We start from the raw sequence: 14699 nt of genomic DNA, 5'->3' as shown, positions 1-14699 counted from the left end.
ATCTATGGCAGCAGTGCTGAAAGCAGTTCCTCCAACCCTCCAACTGCTCAATCTCTATCTCCTTCTATCCTTTTCCTGCTCCATAGTCTTCATAAGGCAACCTGAAGTGGGCTGCCTAAAGCAACTCCCATTAGCTTCCTCTGAAGTCACCTCATCTTGCCTCCATTGACCTTCTCTAAGGCCTTGACTTTGTCACCTTGTTTTCAAACAGAGCAGCAGAGCAGGCTAGAAGAAGGAAGGCATGAGAAGCACTGCTCCACTTCCCAAAAAGAAATACAAAACCTACCGACTTCCTTCTACCAGACTGCTCTGCTGCTCTATTTCAAAGCAGAGTAGCACACCCAAGGCCTTAGAGAAAGTGAACGGAGACAAGATGAGGTGACTTCAGAGGAAACTAATAGGAGCAGGGTACTGCTTTAGGCCATCCACCTCAGCTTGCCTCATGGATAGACTGGCACTGCTTCTCAGGTCACTTGAGAAATACAACACGGGCTAGCTTGGCTATTAATGGCATTTCTTAAAAGAATGTAAGAGCATTGGTAAATGCATTTTTAGTCAAAGGGTATCATAAATAATATCAAAATACAACCACTGCCTTCATGATGGCATTATAAGCTGGAGGGATAGGTTCCTCTTCGGTAGGTGGATGTACTGGAAGACGCCTAGTACATTATTTTCATTACTCTCTTTCATTCTCCCCCCCCCCCATTACAACTTTCCTAAGTAGTTAATTCAGCCAGAAAGGCAATGATATTCATAATTTTATGGTGGCTTATTTTGCAACATCAGCAGAAAACCAGGGTGTTATTAATAGGATAGCTGTTCATTCTTTGCCCGCATCTAGTAGAGGTGGCTGAAGAATATCCATTATTTAATAACATTTGTTCCTACTGAAGGATCATTACCTGGCCATTTTGCTTCTGAAAAAGAAAAATGTAGTGAAAACGTGTTTAGTTACATTGTTAGCTGGTGTAAATTAGAATAAGCCCCATAAAGTCAATGGGACATATAAGGAGAACCTAAAATCATTCCCCTCCCCCAGATCTGTCCATTTACTAAGGTAGACTATAGAATTACTGGACTATAGCAATTAAAATGTGACATTGCAGATAATTATATCTGTTGCTTTCTGGTAACTCATTTGCTCTTGAATAGCTCACTGGTATTCTTTGTGTAGGTAGATTTATTTTAAGTATACCAATTGCCTATGTTCTGCCACTAAATTCTTTTTCGTGGGATTTGTATCAGCAAGAACTCGAAAGTCCACATTTACGTGATCAAGCAGGTGCTCTGTCTGAGGAACATCTCCCCTGGAAGAAAAATCATGAAGATGGAGATGATCATCCTTATGGAACAGATGTCCTTCATGAGGGATCTTTCTTCTTCCACTTGCCATTAAGGAGTGTCGAGTATGCAGTGGGCTTTCTGAACTTTTTTCAGCCCTCTCCAGCTCTTCCTGAGTGTTTCTAGCTTGGAAAGTTGCAGTAGAATCACAGTCACCTAATTATTAAATAGAAACATAAAAAAGAAATGCAGTAACTGCAAAGCAAAGTGTTTTGAGTACAGGAGTGGTGAGCTATGAGGACAATGTAAGTTCCATTGAAAACAATTCCTTTATGCTTCTATGCCTGTGCATAATACATTTGAGGAGCACAGGATGGGAAAACTGAGGAGCTTCCACCCTGGAGAGCTGCTGAGAACTCGCAGTACTCAAGAGAGGCCTGCTACGTGGTGGTCTTCAATTTTTGCAGTCCAAGGTCAAATCGAAAATAAACCACAAATGAGATTAATTTTGCAATCTCAGCTTAATCTTCAGAGAACTCATTTCTGAAAGGGCCCAAAGCCAGATGCTGCAGACAAAAGCCCAAAACAACAGTGCTGCTTTTTGTGCCAGGACAGTGTCTTGCTTTCAAATTCGCCACTGCAATGTCAGCTCAGGTTACAATTTCCACTTTCGTCACTTCCAAGGACAGAACAAGAAGGCTGCTCAAAATGAGGCTTGGGAAGACAGATGGCTGTGCAGGAGAGCTTGTGTGGTCAAAGGTTCCTTTTTAGCCAACTAGGCAAAACAAAACGATACTATAGAAACTGTACAAGAACTGGAGTAAGAGGGGCAGTACGTGTGAGAAAGAAATGAGAAAAAGAATCACATGGCCACAGGGTGTCACTCTTGACCCAAATTTGGGTCAGCACATGTCACAGTCTAGGGCAACTGGAAATTTGGTTTAGCATCAAAACCACCAGACTTTCTACATCTCCTTAAGTAAAACAGTGGGTGGTTTATCTCAGCAGGTGAATCTAAGTATCCGAACACATAACACACTATGTGTTAGTCATAAGTCTGCACTGCATACTCTTCTTACCTGGGCACTGACATTCTGCTAAAGAATGTGATGAACAGCTAAAATTATGAAAAGGAAGGGTGACATGTAAAAAGTCACATGTTGGCCTGGAATATAATTTGACCTCAGGTGCCCAGAAAGTCTATTGCTGCTGCTTGTTCTTCACAATTCAATTACTGTATTTGTGATCTCTAGTAGCAGAAACACCTGGATCAGCAGCCTTCAAGATGAAAGTAAATCTGGGACCATACCAAGTAAGAATAAGGAAAAGAAGTTACACCAAGCATGGAACTCAGGTGGTTTAGAGCTGAAGGGGAATAACTATTAGTTTGTTATTTAAGGTGTAGAGTGCCCCCAAAGCAGGATTTTAAAGAACAGATTGGAAATATGTCAAGGATCGTTTGGCAAAATTGATTCAATAAAAGAGTAGCTGAAAGGAGAACAGGAATCACGAAATGAAACTTGGGATTCCAAAATTCTATCATGGCTGTATCATAGAGATGGGATGAAACCGGAACACATAACATTTCAGAACAAAACATTTTCATTCCTTAACAAACTTTCTTTTCTCTCTCCGAGCAATTTTTCTTTTAAGTATCTCAATACAATCCCAGTCTAATCATTGGGGGAACTGCTTGCCTACCAAGTCCCTCCTATCCTGGAAATCAATAGGAATTTTCTCATTGACATTAAAAGACTCAGAGTCCAATCTTAAACTGAATATCTGCTGATGCAGTGCTCCCTGCACTGATAGAGAGTGTCGCAAGCATGCCACAAGGCATGTTGCAACACCTGGAGAGTAAGCAGCGCCAGCAGAAAGTCCTGTGCCACCCTGTCAATGCTGTATCCACCCCAATGGCTTCAGGCAGAGGTAAGATTTGTGCTGGGTGGCAGAGAGGCATAGGGAGGAGGCATGGTGAGGGCTGATGAGGCCCAGAAGAGGGGTAGGATCGGTGGAGCAGGCCTCTGCCATACCCTAATCCCTCCTCCCAGGCCAACTGGTGTTATGCTGGGCTGCTCAAACATCTGCCAGCTAAATAGCTGGTGGAGATCCACGTAGCCCCATAGTGCAGGGGCATTACTCGGGGTAAGGGGAAAAATATCCTCTTACCCAGAGGAGACCTGGTATGCAGGTGCTATTGGATGCAGTGGAGGCCATGCAGCCCTGTTGCACCAGCACAGTTTAGGATTGGGGTGCCCTTGATGTTATGAGTCGGTTGTGGTTTGAAATCTGTTTCAGGATTAAGTGAGTTGTGTCTCACTTTAAAAAATAAACAGGATTCAATACTCTCATCTCAGTCTTTCATAGAAAATCATCTGCCTTGAAAAATTGCATTGCTTACTTCAGAGAAAGACCAGTGTCAAGATTCAAAAGAAAACCCAACACGATAGCCATTGCCCATTTTCTTTTAGGAGGGCTTTTAAATATTGAAAGGAACTTCTGGATAACAACTATCAAAACAAATTTTCCTTCTTCCTCATTTTTTTAAATTTTTCTTTAAAAAAAATCACTGAATGGATAAGCAATTTTAAATTAATAACATTTGTTTAAATATTTTTATTTTATAAGGTTTGCTTTTAGCTTGTGGGCCCTTAAAAATAATATTCCATATTCTCATTCCAAAAAATAAGGAATATTTTCTTCCAGTCAACAGTGTTCACATACTTGATATCAAAAATCCCCCACCACAAAGTGCATAATTCAGACAAGATGTTCTACAGAAAAGTCATGACCTGAAGAATAATGTTGTGCTCAGTTCATGTTGTGGTTACAAGCAGTGCAGCATGATAACAATAAGAAAATCACAAGAATCCTTCTCAAAGCTTTCAGAATGATCAACCCACTGTGTACCATCAGATGCAACAGATATATCCCTAATGCTAGGGTTACATCCTAATAAATTTGCTAAAGGCACAATCCTAACCCCTTATGTCAGTGTTTTCCAGTGCTTTCCAGCATAAGGGCAGTGCAGCTCTGAGGTAAGGGAACAAACATTCCCTGACTTTGAGGAGGCCTCCATGAGTGACACCCAACTGCAGGATGCAGCACACATCCCATTGGCACCACTATGCCAGTGCTGGAAAAGCCCTGACATAAGGGGTTAGGATTGTGCCCTTAGTCTTTGTTCGTAAGACTTAGAATTCAGTGCTACTGCAGGCCTTGTGCAGGCATAGAAAATGGGATCCGAACAGCAAGCTGGGAAGCCCTGTTCCCCATTCAACATTTGCCTGCAGTGACAATCGGTGAATCCAGGGAACGTTCCAGGGTGGTGATTACAGGGAGAAACTCCCCCTGCATTCAGCACTTGCTTTTGCAGACAAATGCTGAATGCAATGCAGGGCAGGTCTTTGTGAGCATTTTGGCACAGTAGTGGTGGGTCTAACTTACTTGCTCTTGACCCCTTCCACCACCACTTCGCTGTCATAATTCTACTAGGCTGTCCCAAACACTGCTGATCAGAAACCTGAAATTGGAAACAGCTAATCACATTGATTAGGGCACTTGGCAATCTAGTAGGCCAGAACTGCAAGGTCTAGAGAGGTCATTTCGGAAGGTATATTAAAACAAGACTTATCTTACCATCCCTTGGATCAATAATTTCAACAGCCAGTTCTCTCCTAGGTCCCAGTACAGCATTTTTAGGCTTGTTTAGTAGTATTTTAAACACTTCATTGTTTTCTTCGAGGCCATCATCCTGAAGGAGGACACTCCAGATCTTTATGGAAACCCCTGTAAAAAGCATAAATAAATGTAGGCATTTTACATCAGATAGGAAATTCTGTCAGACAGGAAATTTATATCAGACAGGAAATTCATATTTCTCTGACATTAGAACAGCTGACAGCCCAATCCTAATGTGCATTGGCACAGCCAGGCTGCATGGACTGTGCTGCATCCAGTGCAGGTTAGGAAGTGGCTGGGGGTCTCCCTGTGGTAAGGGGCAGTACTCGGGGTAAGCCGTGGGAGCACTGCGGGTCAGGGGAACTATATCTTGTTACCCCAGGGAGACCCCCAGCCACCTCCTAATCTGCACTGGATACATAGCTGGCACAAGTCCAGGAATCCCGGTGTAATGCACTGAGCTGGCGCAAATCCAGAAATCCCGGTGTAATGCCAGGAGACCCAGGATAGGATATGGTGGAGGAGGCGTGAAATACAGCAGAGGTTAGGATACAAAAGGGGGAGGTGGGACAGGCATTTCTGGCCCTGTCCCACCCCGTTTTGCCCTCCACCTACCCCAAAACACCGCTTGGTGCCTTACCTGTCTGCACTGGTGGCCAACGCTGCCTGCTCATAAGACGTCATTTAGTGCTTCATGATGCTTTTATGAGGACTTATTTTGGCACAGAACCACTGGGCCAGCACAGCACATGAATAGGATTGTGCTGTCAGTTATGCAACAGTACTTCCAGGAAACATCTTTTGTGAAACATTTCAGTGAGTATATATAGATTCTGAGCATGTGTAATTATCACTACGGCCTGAGACCCTTCAGATGTAATAGTCCATTAAAGGGAGAAAGAATGCAACAGGTTCAGAGAGTTTTCACCAAGGAGCATTTGGGATGCCTTTCTTTATAGGTATTCATGCAAGTGGTAACATATGCAGGCTCATTAGTTCAGCTCCTCATTTCACATTAACCCCTTAATCTCCTCAAGACACCTGCTTCCTGCCACATCTCTGCTGCTTCGTGCTCTTGGAACTGGAAAGTCATGGCTTACTCTCTAGCGAAGCAATTATGTGCTATTATCTCAAGGATCATTAAGGTTTTCCTCAACCTTTAAAATCCATGCCCCCAAGAGAATACAGTCCTAACAGTCATTTTGTATGTTTCGTGAGATTAAATACAAGTTTCTCCAACCAGATCATTTTCACACAGTACAGCATTTGGGGTAAAGGAACATGGAATTATGAACTGAATTATGAACTGAACTTGGAATTATGAAGAGGGAAACCACAGTGGAACATTTCACTGAATTTGCAAAGCAAGAGGTTTTAGAGTGTCAAGCCTGCCCAGTCTTTTCAAATCCTTTTGCCCATTATGTTGACTTTCCTTCTGTCCCAAGAGAACATTTCTGCACCTGGAGCTCCAGGTTATCTGAAGAGGAGCCTATTACATCCGGTGAAACTGCACTCAAAACACAGCAGATGATTTTGTGATATCTTTAAGCTCAAGATCTAATAAGCTTTGCCATGAAGGATTCTTATAGCCCAATTTTCAAAGTACAAGTCTGGCAGCAGCCCTGCTGAATAGAATCAGGCTAGCACTATGGGAGCAATTTTAGGATTGTACAATCCAGATAAAGTTTTATTCTCATCCTGGGCTCCAGTTCAACAAAGTACTTAACAACATGCCTAAGTTTTACCAGGATTTTAGAAGTTGTAGCATCAAGCTCTCCCACCATATTTGCCTTTTTCTCTTTCTTGCAGAGTAAGAAGTGTTCTTTCTACTGCTAAATACAGACATTGTTCTTACGCTGTCTGCTGTTGTTTTCATCATTTTCAGTGTGTTTTATGGGTTTTTATAGCTTCTGCTATTATGAATGTTTAATTTGCTGCAAAAATATTTTGTTTATATTTGTTTTATAATATGGGATTATGTTTTTTAGTTCATTCTTGGAAGCCACCGCGGGGACCCCATTTATTTGGGAGGAAAGATGGGATGAAAATGTCTTAAAAGAAGAAATAAATTCTCATTTTCAGAATTGAAAAGACACACTGTAGCACAAATGCTTTCCTACTTATGAACATGGTAGGTTACAGGGATCTGTTTACACGTCATTTTGTTCTTAAGTACCTGTTTCTGTCAGATTTTGCCAGTAATTGAAACTTCAGGATAGTCTTCAAGGGCATTCTCACATAAGTACATTAGACTAATCAAACCTCAATGTTAATACATTGAGGCATGATTTTACTTAGGTAAGTAGGCTTGGAACCCCCTTGTTTGTGTATGTATTCCTGCGTTCACCATACACAACTTAAATAGCTCATTAAAAGCCTGTAAGGGCAAGATGTTCTAAGTCAGTGGTTCTCAAACATTTTTTGCACTGAGACCCACTTTTTAGAATGACAATCTGTCGGGATCCACTGAAAGTAATGTCATTAACCTGGAAGTTATGTCATGGCCAGAAGTGACATCATCAACCAGGAAAATATTTAACACCCTCGTATGACAAAATCATATCAATCAAGTAAGGAAATTAAAAATTTACAATACGTATAAGTTTAAAATTTTATTTAAATAAAGAGAACCCTCCTAACCCGCCCAAGCAGTGGCTGATCTGTTTTAAAAAAATTCCCCCAACATCCCAAAGGCTGCAATCCTATCCACACTTACCTGGTAATAAGCCCCATTGACTATCACTGTTAAAAGTCTATACTTAGTAACCTGTTAAAAGTACAGATCTGTAACATTTCCCCAAATGCAGTCACATACAATGATAGCATCAAATTTACTAAAAATAAAATACACACTGAAATGAATGCAGGTGCACCTGAAATTGACTTGCGATGCACTTAATGGGTTCTGACCCACAACTTGAGAAACATTGTTCTAAGTTCTGTTGAAGTCAATGCACTCCCAGTGAATGGCCTTGATCCACAGAAATGAGTAACACCTGTGCAAGTGCTCAGACTTTTCTCCCTGTTTTTTGTTTAGCAGCTCCACATGCTAAAACAGTATTTAAATTATCAAAGGAGTAAAATTCTCAATGTCCATATCTTTCTGGTACATGTGAATTGTGGATCATGGTCAACATATTTGAGATTAAAACATTAATGATATTGGGGGAAAAAAATCTTCCTTATTGAAATGTCAATTGCCAAAACCTGTCCTAGGCCAGAATTATCATTGATGAAATGCCAGAAATATATACTTGCCTTCTGAACAGTCAGTGCCAGCAGGTTAAAAGGTAAAATCAGCTTACAGTGGAATGCTGAGCCTTATTTAACTATCCCAAATAGGGTGGTGCCAAGCAAATTAGATAGTTACAAGTGCTAACTTGGTAACACTAACAGTAGAAAGTGTGTAATTAGCAATTACAGCCTTCTGCGTGGAGTAGCACATCCATTAGCCAACAGCTTCCACAGAAAAACATTGGTTTTGTTCTAAATAAGCAAGAAAGTTACAGCAGAGTTGTAACTATTACATTAGCATCTGGTACATAGAGTATTTTGGGTGTCTGTTGTGGACCTTTCCATAGAAAGACTTTCAGCAGCAGAGTCTAAAGCAGTCATTTTCAACTACTGTGCTCTGGCACACTGCTGTGCCACAAGTAGTCTGCAGGTGTGCCACAGGAGTTTGGGGAGGGTCATTTGGGTTGATGTGAGCCTCCGACCAACAGCATGGTGTGCCTTGTCAATTCTAAAAATAAAAATAAAAATAAAATGGCCTGCCTTGACTATTTTAATACCTTGTCAGTGTGCTGTGAGATGAAAAAGGTTGAAAATTACTAAAGTTTCATGCCTTCATTCACAAGAAATAGCCTGGATCACAATCCAAATTGAAAATAACAATGAAGATTAATCTTTAGCATAAATAAATTAATTGGAAGAGCAAATGAAGCATAGTGGCTAAGAGACTGAGCAATGAATCAAAAAGTGCCTTCTCTCTCTCTAGCGTTCATTCATTTGTTCATTTGCTCCTTCCTTCCTTCCTAGTCAGGCAGCTCAGCTTCCTTGACCTCCACTGAGTGCTTCGAAAGCAAGGAAAATTTCACATGCCAGTTCTCATCCTCCTTTGAAGGGTTAGAACCTTAGTCAAGAATACTTATTCTTTGGGTGGGAGAGCTAGAGAAGGGGCCCACAAAGTTCACTGACCAGTCCACTGGCATCCCTGGAGAGCAGGGAACATGTTTCTTCAAGTGCCAGGATGCCTGTGTAAAACACCTCTGCCCCTTGGCTTCCGAGCCATTCAGGAAGGTGAGAGCAAAGTGGAGGAGGAGACACTTCCACTTTGGTTTTGCAGCCACGACTGACTTGGAAGCCAAGGGGAAGGAGGTACTTTACATGGGCATCCTGGCACCTGAAGAAACTTACTGCTTTGCCCCTCTCCAGGAATGCCAGTGGACCACCCTGCCTGTACATGTGCCTAGGTGTGCATCTCCTGCATGGCTAAAATAAAAGGAAATTAACACGAATAAAATATTGACCATGTAACATAATCCAGAATTTATTTCCTTTTCTCCTTTGATTGATTGTGTTGGTTTACCACTATCTTTCTACATACATATTATATACTGCTTGTAGAATGTTCAGTTGTGTTTCACATGTGTTACAGACAGGGTTGTTATCTTACACTACACTGTTCCCAACCCATGGTCCACTGACCACATGTGGTTGATGAGATCTTGAGAAGTGTTCCATGTGGTCTCAGGGGGAAAAAATTGCCTTTGATTACGTCCAGTGTCTTACCAAGCAAGCACTCCCCCATGAACCACCAAAGAGGGTAGAGAACAGACCACTGGCAGCCACATCCAGCACTTCCAGCTCATCTCCTCGAGTGAACGCTCATCAACAGACAACCAAAAAGGGTGGAGAACAGACCGGCCACAGCTAATACAAAGACAGAAACCCACAATTCTTCCCTATAAACAATAAGGGTTGGGAACTTGAGTCTGTGACTCGGGTTGGGAAAATGCGTGATTTTTGCTAACTCGGCAACTCATGAGTCGCATGTGTGGAAGACTCTGAAAAGACTTGAGTCAGCCCCCCCCCCCCGACTCGGCAAGCATATTGACTCGAGTCTGCCTGTGTCTGGGTGTGCTTGCTTACTGTTTTCATGGTGGGAAAAACCGCATGGGACCAGCATTCCAACTGGGTGAGCAGCAGGGAGTTCCAGCCACGAGGCAGGGAAGCGTTAATGCTTCCTTTCCCAGCCAAGTGGGAGGGGGGAAGGCAGGAGTGGGCTTTTTGCCATTTTAATAGGAAGGATGAAACCAATTACACAGGCCTACAAAACTGATGGTCAGAAAAGTTTTTCCCAAACTTTATGGTGGTTTGATATGAATTTGGGGTGCCAATTCAAAAAAATGGCATCCGTTTTGACCTATCACATCTAGTTTTGGAGATATAGCATAGCCTCATTAGTGAATGGTTCGAGCAGCTTCCTCAAGAGCAAGCCATGGTGTAGGCTTCCTCATGAGGAAGATGCTTGAACCATTCACTAAAGAGGCTATGCCATGTCTCCAAAACTAGACATGATAGGACAAAATGGATGCCATTTTTGGAATCGGCACCCCAAATATACCCAGGAATTGGTGTAACGTTTAAGGAAGCAAAATGCGTGTTGGCCTGTGTTATCATTGGACAAAGGATGGGTATTCTTCTATTGTCTTTGGCTGAGGGAGAACAGGAGGAGAAGCCAGGAATGTTCTTGCCTTATGATTGGCTGCAGAAGCAGAGGGAGGAAGAAGGGGAGGTTCATAGCATCAATCCTGCTTTCCACCGCATTGCTGGCTGCTGTAAACTGAGCTCCATTATTACTTGGGAGGGGGAAGCCTCACTGAATGACTACCTGAGTGGAACTGCTTCTGAGTAGAGCTGTCAAGGATTGGGGCATCCTGGTAAGCCTTGCAGCTGCTGTGTTTGACCCTCCTCCCTCTCCCTCAGCATCCTTTTAGACTGTGGGCCTTTTGGTAACAAGTACATTTATAAAATCTTTATTTAGGTAAATTTAAAGCTTTGTGAACTGCTTTCGTTAAAAAAATGATGCAGAAATATTCTTAACTCTGACTGAAACTATTCCCCCCCCATGATGTACCGTCATTTAGGGACAGGTAGACCCTGTTAAAATATGCAGGACAGCTCCCAGTAGTCACTTGGAGATTCATGCTGAATCTTGGAGGTTCGAGGTCAGTCTTGGAGGGTTGGCTACCCTACCAACCAATCCCTCTTAGCTGCTCTACTAATTACTATGGCAATTGAGTCACAACAGAGTGTCAATATCAGGAAAAGTTCCCCATATGCACACATCTTATTCTAAATGGCATTTCCTCCCCCCACCCCCACCTCCTTTACAGCCATGGAGGCAGGAAAATGAGCAAAGAAGCCAGTATACTAGCAGTAGCTGAGTATCAAGACACCAGTGCCAACGATCAATAGTTTTTGGCAATGACTGTATAAATGAAAGGCATCCAAACACTGTCCACTATAGGCACATCACATGGAAAGCAGGAACTGTTACCCTGCACATGCCTGATCTTGTCTAATTTTGGAAGCTAAGCAGGGTCAGGCCTGGTTAGTACTTGGATGGAAGACCGCTTGGGAATACCGGGTGCTGTAGGCTTATACCATAGTCTTTCGAGACTGAAGGTTGCCAACCATGATTTCTTGGAATTTTTTTTTAAAGAGCAATGCTAGCTAGTATTTCCATGGAAGCAGCTACTTGAGGCTATCAGAAGTGATCTTTCAAATATGTCAGAGTGAGCACGTACCTGGCCTTGCTTCTAGCTACTGCAGCGGGCAAACAAGCCGAGAGCAGGCCCAGCTCACCTCACCAATGAACTACACGAACAACAACACAGTGACAAATGTCCCCTGACACCGGACTTTTGCCAGCCTTGGATCTATGCCAGCCTGCCCTGCGTGGCTCCTTGGATCTATGCCAGCTATGTAGCTGGTGTAAATTTTGCCAGCCTGGTGAAACATCACAAGGCATGGGAGGGAGAATAGTATACAGCAGAGAAGGCCTCTGCCATTCTCCCCAGGCCTGCCCTTTCCATTTTTTCACCCTCCCCACCACCCAAAACGCCCCTCTCCACCTCCAAAACGCCCTCCCGCCACCCTTCCTTACCCCTCCATCGGTCCGCACAAAACTCACTTCCACCAGCGTTCCAGGGGCTTGTTGCAGCACTGGTGAGCAGGCACAGACCATCCCGCTGGTGCTGCTTGTTTGCGAGTCCCCTCACTCCTGAAAATGTCCCCTTACCCCTGAAAACTGGAACTGGGTTTTTGAGGCTTCTTCAGGCCAACACGGAGTGTACTGCAGGCCTGGCGTGACCTGGAAGAGGTCTCTCTGGCACCACCAGGAGCATCACGACCCATCACAGAGGACGAGGTAGATTGTGGTGCTGATAAGATTGGGAACTGCTGCCCAATCTACACTACCAATAATTATAGTTTCAACACATGCACTTTTCATACACTGCACCTATATATCTCTGAAAACCTATAGAATTTCACTTATATGCTTTAGCATCCTTTCCCCAACAAATTGCTTTCTTACAGTGATTTATAACACTGATTACTGCTCTCCAGGTCCCAAGAAAAAAAGAGAACTTAAAGTCTGCTAAGCAATATCTTTCATGGCTTTTAACAAGCATTCTATGTCAATGTAAAGCTATTTCCAGTATCAATGTTTAATATCTACTTAGCAGAAGCTGATCTAGTCAAAGGTATCCATTGTGCCCTGTACTCTCATCCGTAATGTTTGATAATGCTGTGCACCAGGTTATACTGACATACTGAGTAGCAGCTAACAGTGTGGTTACTAGGGTTAAAAATCCTTGGATAAAATCTCACCTCTACCAGGCTGCTGAAGGCCAGTGCCGGCACCAAGATGGGGATAACATAGGGCAAAGCCTGGCTCGAGGTTCACCCACTTCTTCCAATGGGTACAGGGGCTTCAGGGGTCAGTTAGCTGGGCCCTCTGATGCATGTGGGTCCTCTTCACTTGGCTGGCACCTGTTGCCATGCCTGAAGGTAAGACACTACCTCTTGGTTTCAGTCCACTTGCACCATCTACCATATGGTGATAACAGTGACTTATCTTACAGAGTTATTCTAAGGATCACTAGGGGTTCAGTCCTGTCGGGCTTACCACTTGGGCTTGGGAAGGGCAATTTGGAGGGAGGATCAGGCCCAGGAAGGGGGTGGGGACGGTGGCAGAGGCTACTGCTATGGTTTATGCCCTCTGCTGAGCCATGGAGCCCTACACGGGCCTCCTCAGTTCAGTACCAGCTCAAGAGCTGATGCAGCTCCAAGAAGACCAATTGGAGCCACCTGGGCTTGACACAGAGTAGGGGAACATTTGTTCCCTTGCCCCGAGGAGAGTCCATCGGCTGTCCTGGTCCCATAGGATATAGCAGCGGCCATTTCAGCATCACTGATCCTCACAGTGCTGCCAAGGCATAGGATAGGGCTGTAAAGAGAATGAAGCGTGCTTTAAGCACTCAAAAAGTCCTATAAAAATAATGATCATGGTAATAATAATAAAAGTATTATTAGTAGTAGCAGCATTATCAGTATTAGTCACAGCCCATCTGATGGTGGCTGGCATTTTCTAAATACTGAGTCCTTTCCAAGGACCCAGGCAGTGGCATAGCTAAGGGAGTGCAGGGGGTAGTAGCTGCACTGAGCATCAAGCTTTAGGGGGGCAACAAGCTGAGCTTGATACTAGTGACCAAAATTGTGAAAATCTTGGTATGTATGAATAATATCATCATATTATATATCATTGGAAAGGTAATTTAATGCTGAATGCAGTGCAACAAACTGCACTGGAATATCTGTATTCTATCAAAAGTTATGACCAATTAACCAGAAAATGAAAAAACAACTGCCTTGTGGAACAAAAAGTGGATTTGCTCAACTCCAAACTGACCTATGAGACTGATTGTTCTGAGTGCCAATGAGATGTTATTATGATGCAGCATGGAACCAATAACTTTTATTTATTTAATTAATTAAATTTGATTTTTGTCATGTGGGGGCGGCTACAAAATCCTCTTTGACATCAGGTAGCAGATATATGCCTTAGCTCTGCCACTGACTGGGGGGATGCAGCAGAGCAAGTGGATGGTGAACTGCTGGGGGGGGGAGGAGATGGGCTCCTCCCCATTTTCAATTTTTAAAAAGCCTGGGCATGGTGTCACTTCTGGTTGTGACATCACTTCCGGGCAACATTTTGAACTCGGCACCGGGCTACATGATCATTAGCTACACCACTGGACCCAGGACACTTAGAAGTATTTGCGTAAAATGTGTCATTCCAAGTAGTGCTTTCTTTGCAGCTCATATATGGTAATTTCATATACACCAAGGATATTTAGAGGACGTTTAAAGGATGTTGTTGCTGTTGCTGTCAATTTCCTTTAAAGGAAAGGGCAAATGCTGTAAATCTCATAGTGCCCCAAACACATTCAAAAGGTTAAAAAAAAAAAAGCCCCCAGTAATTTGCCCTATTGTTGTGTAGCACTTGTAGGGCCCCAAGAAGTCTCTTTGGCTTCTTCCAGCCTCTTCTGGTCACCCAGAGGCCTGTGTCTCCACCCAGCTTTGCCCCCAAATGCATCTGTTCTCTCGGATCCATGAGACAGCAAACAAAGTAGTGCTTTGTCTTCTGATCTCTGGTTAGTGCC

The 14699-nt window shown here is 43.2% G+C and overlaps 1 protein-coding gene across 1 annotated transcript in view; it reads right to left on the bottom strand.

Annotated features, from left to right (window-relative positions):
• Window positions 1–14699, bottom strand: part of LOC136648482 (FRAS1-related extracellular matrix protein 1-like) — a 125442-nt gene that overhangs the window by 13196 nt on the left and 97547 nt on the right. Inside the window, exons 29-30 of the mRNA XM_066624597.1 lie at window positions 4915–5073; window positions 1274–1500 (exon numbers count right to left, since the gene is read on the bottom strand). Of these exons, the coding sequence (XP_066480694.1) occupies window positions 1274–1500; window positions 4915–5073 (386 nt within the window). The remainder of the gene's footprint in view (window positions 1–1273; window positions 1501–4914; window positions 5074–14699) is intronic.

The sequence above is a fragment of the Tiliqua scincoides genome, chromosome 4 (assembly GCF_035046505.1).
Source record: "Tiliqua scincoides isolate rTilSci1 chromosome 4, rTilSci1.hap2, whole genome shotgun sequence".
Taxonomy (NCBI): domain Eukaryota; kingdom Metazoa; phylum Chordata; class Lepidosauria; order Squamata; family Scincidae; genus Tiliqua; species Tiliqua scincoides.
The sequence above is the reverse complement of the archived record's forward strand: the minus strand, read 5'-3'. Positions and strand labels throughout refer to the sequence as shown.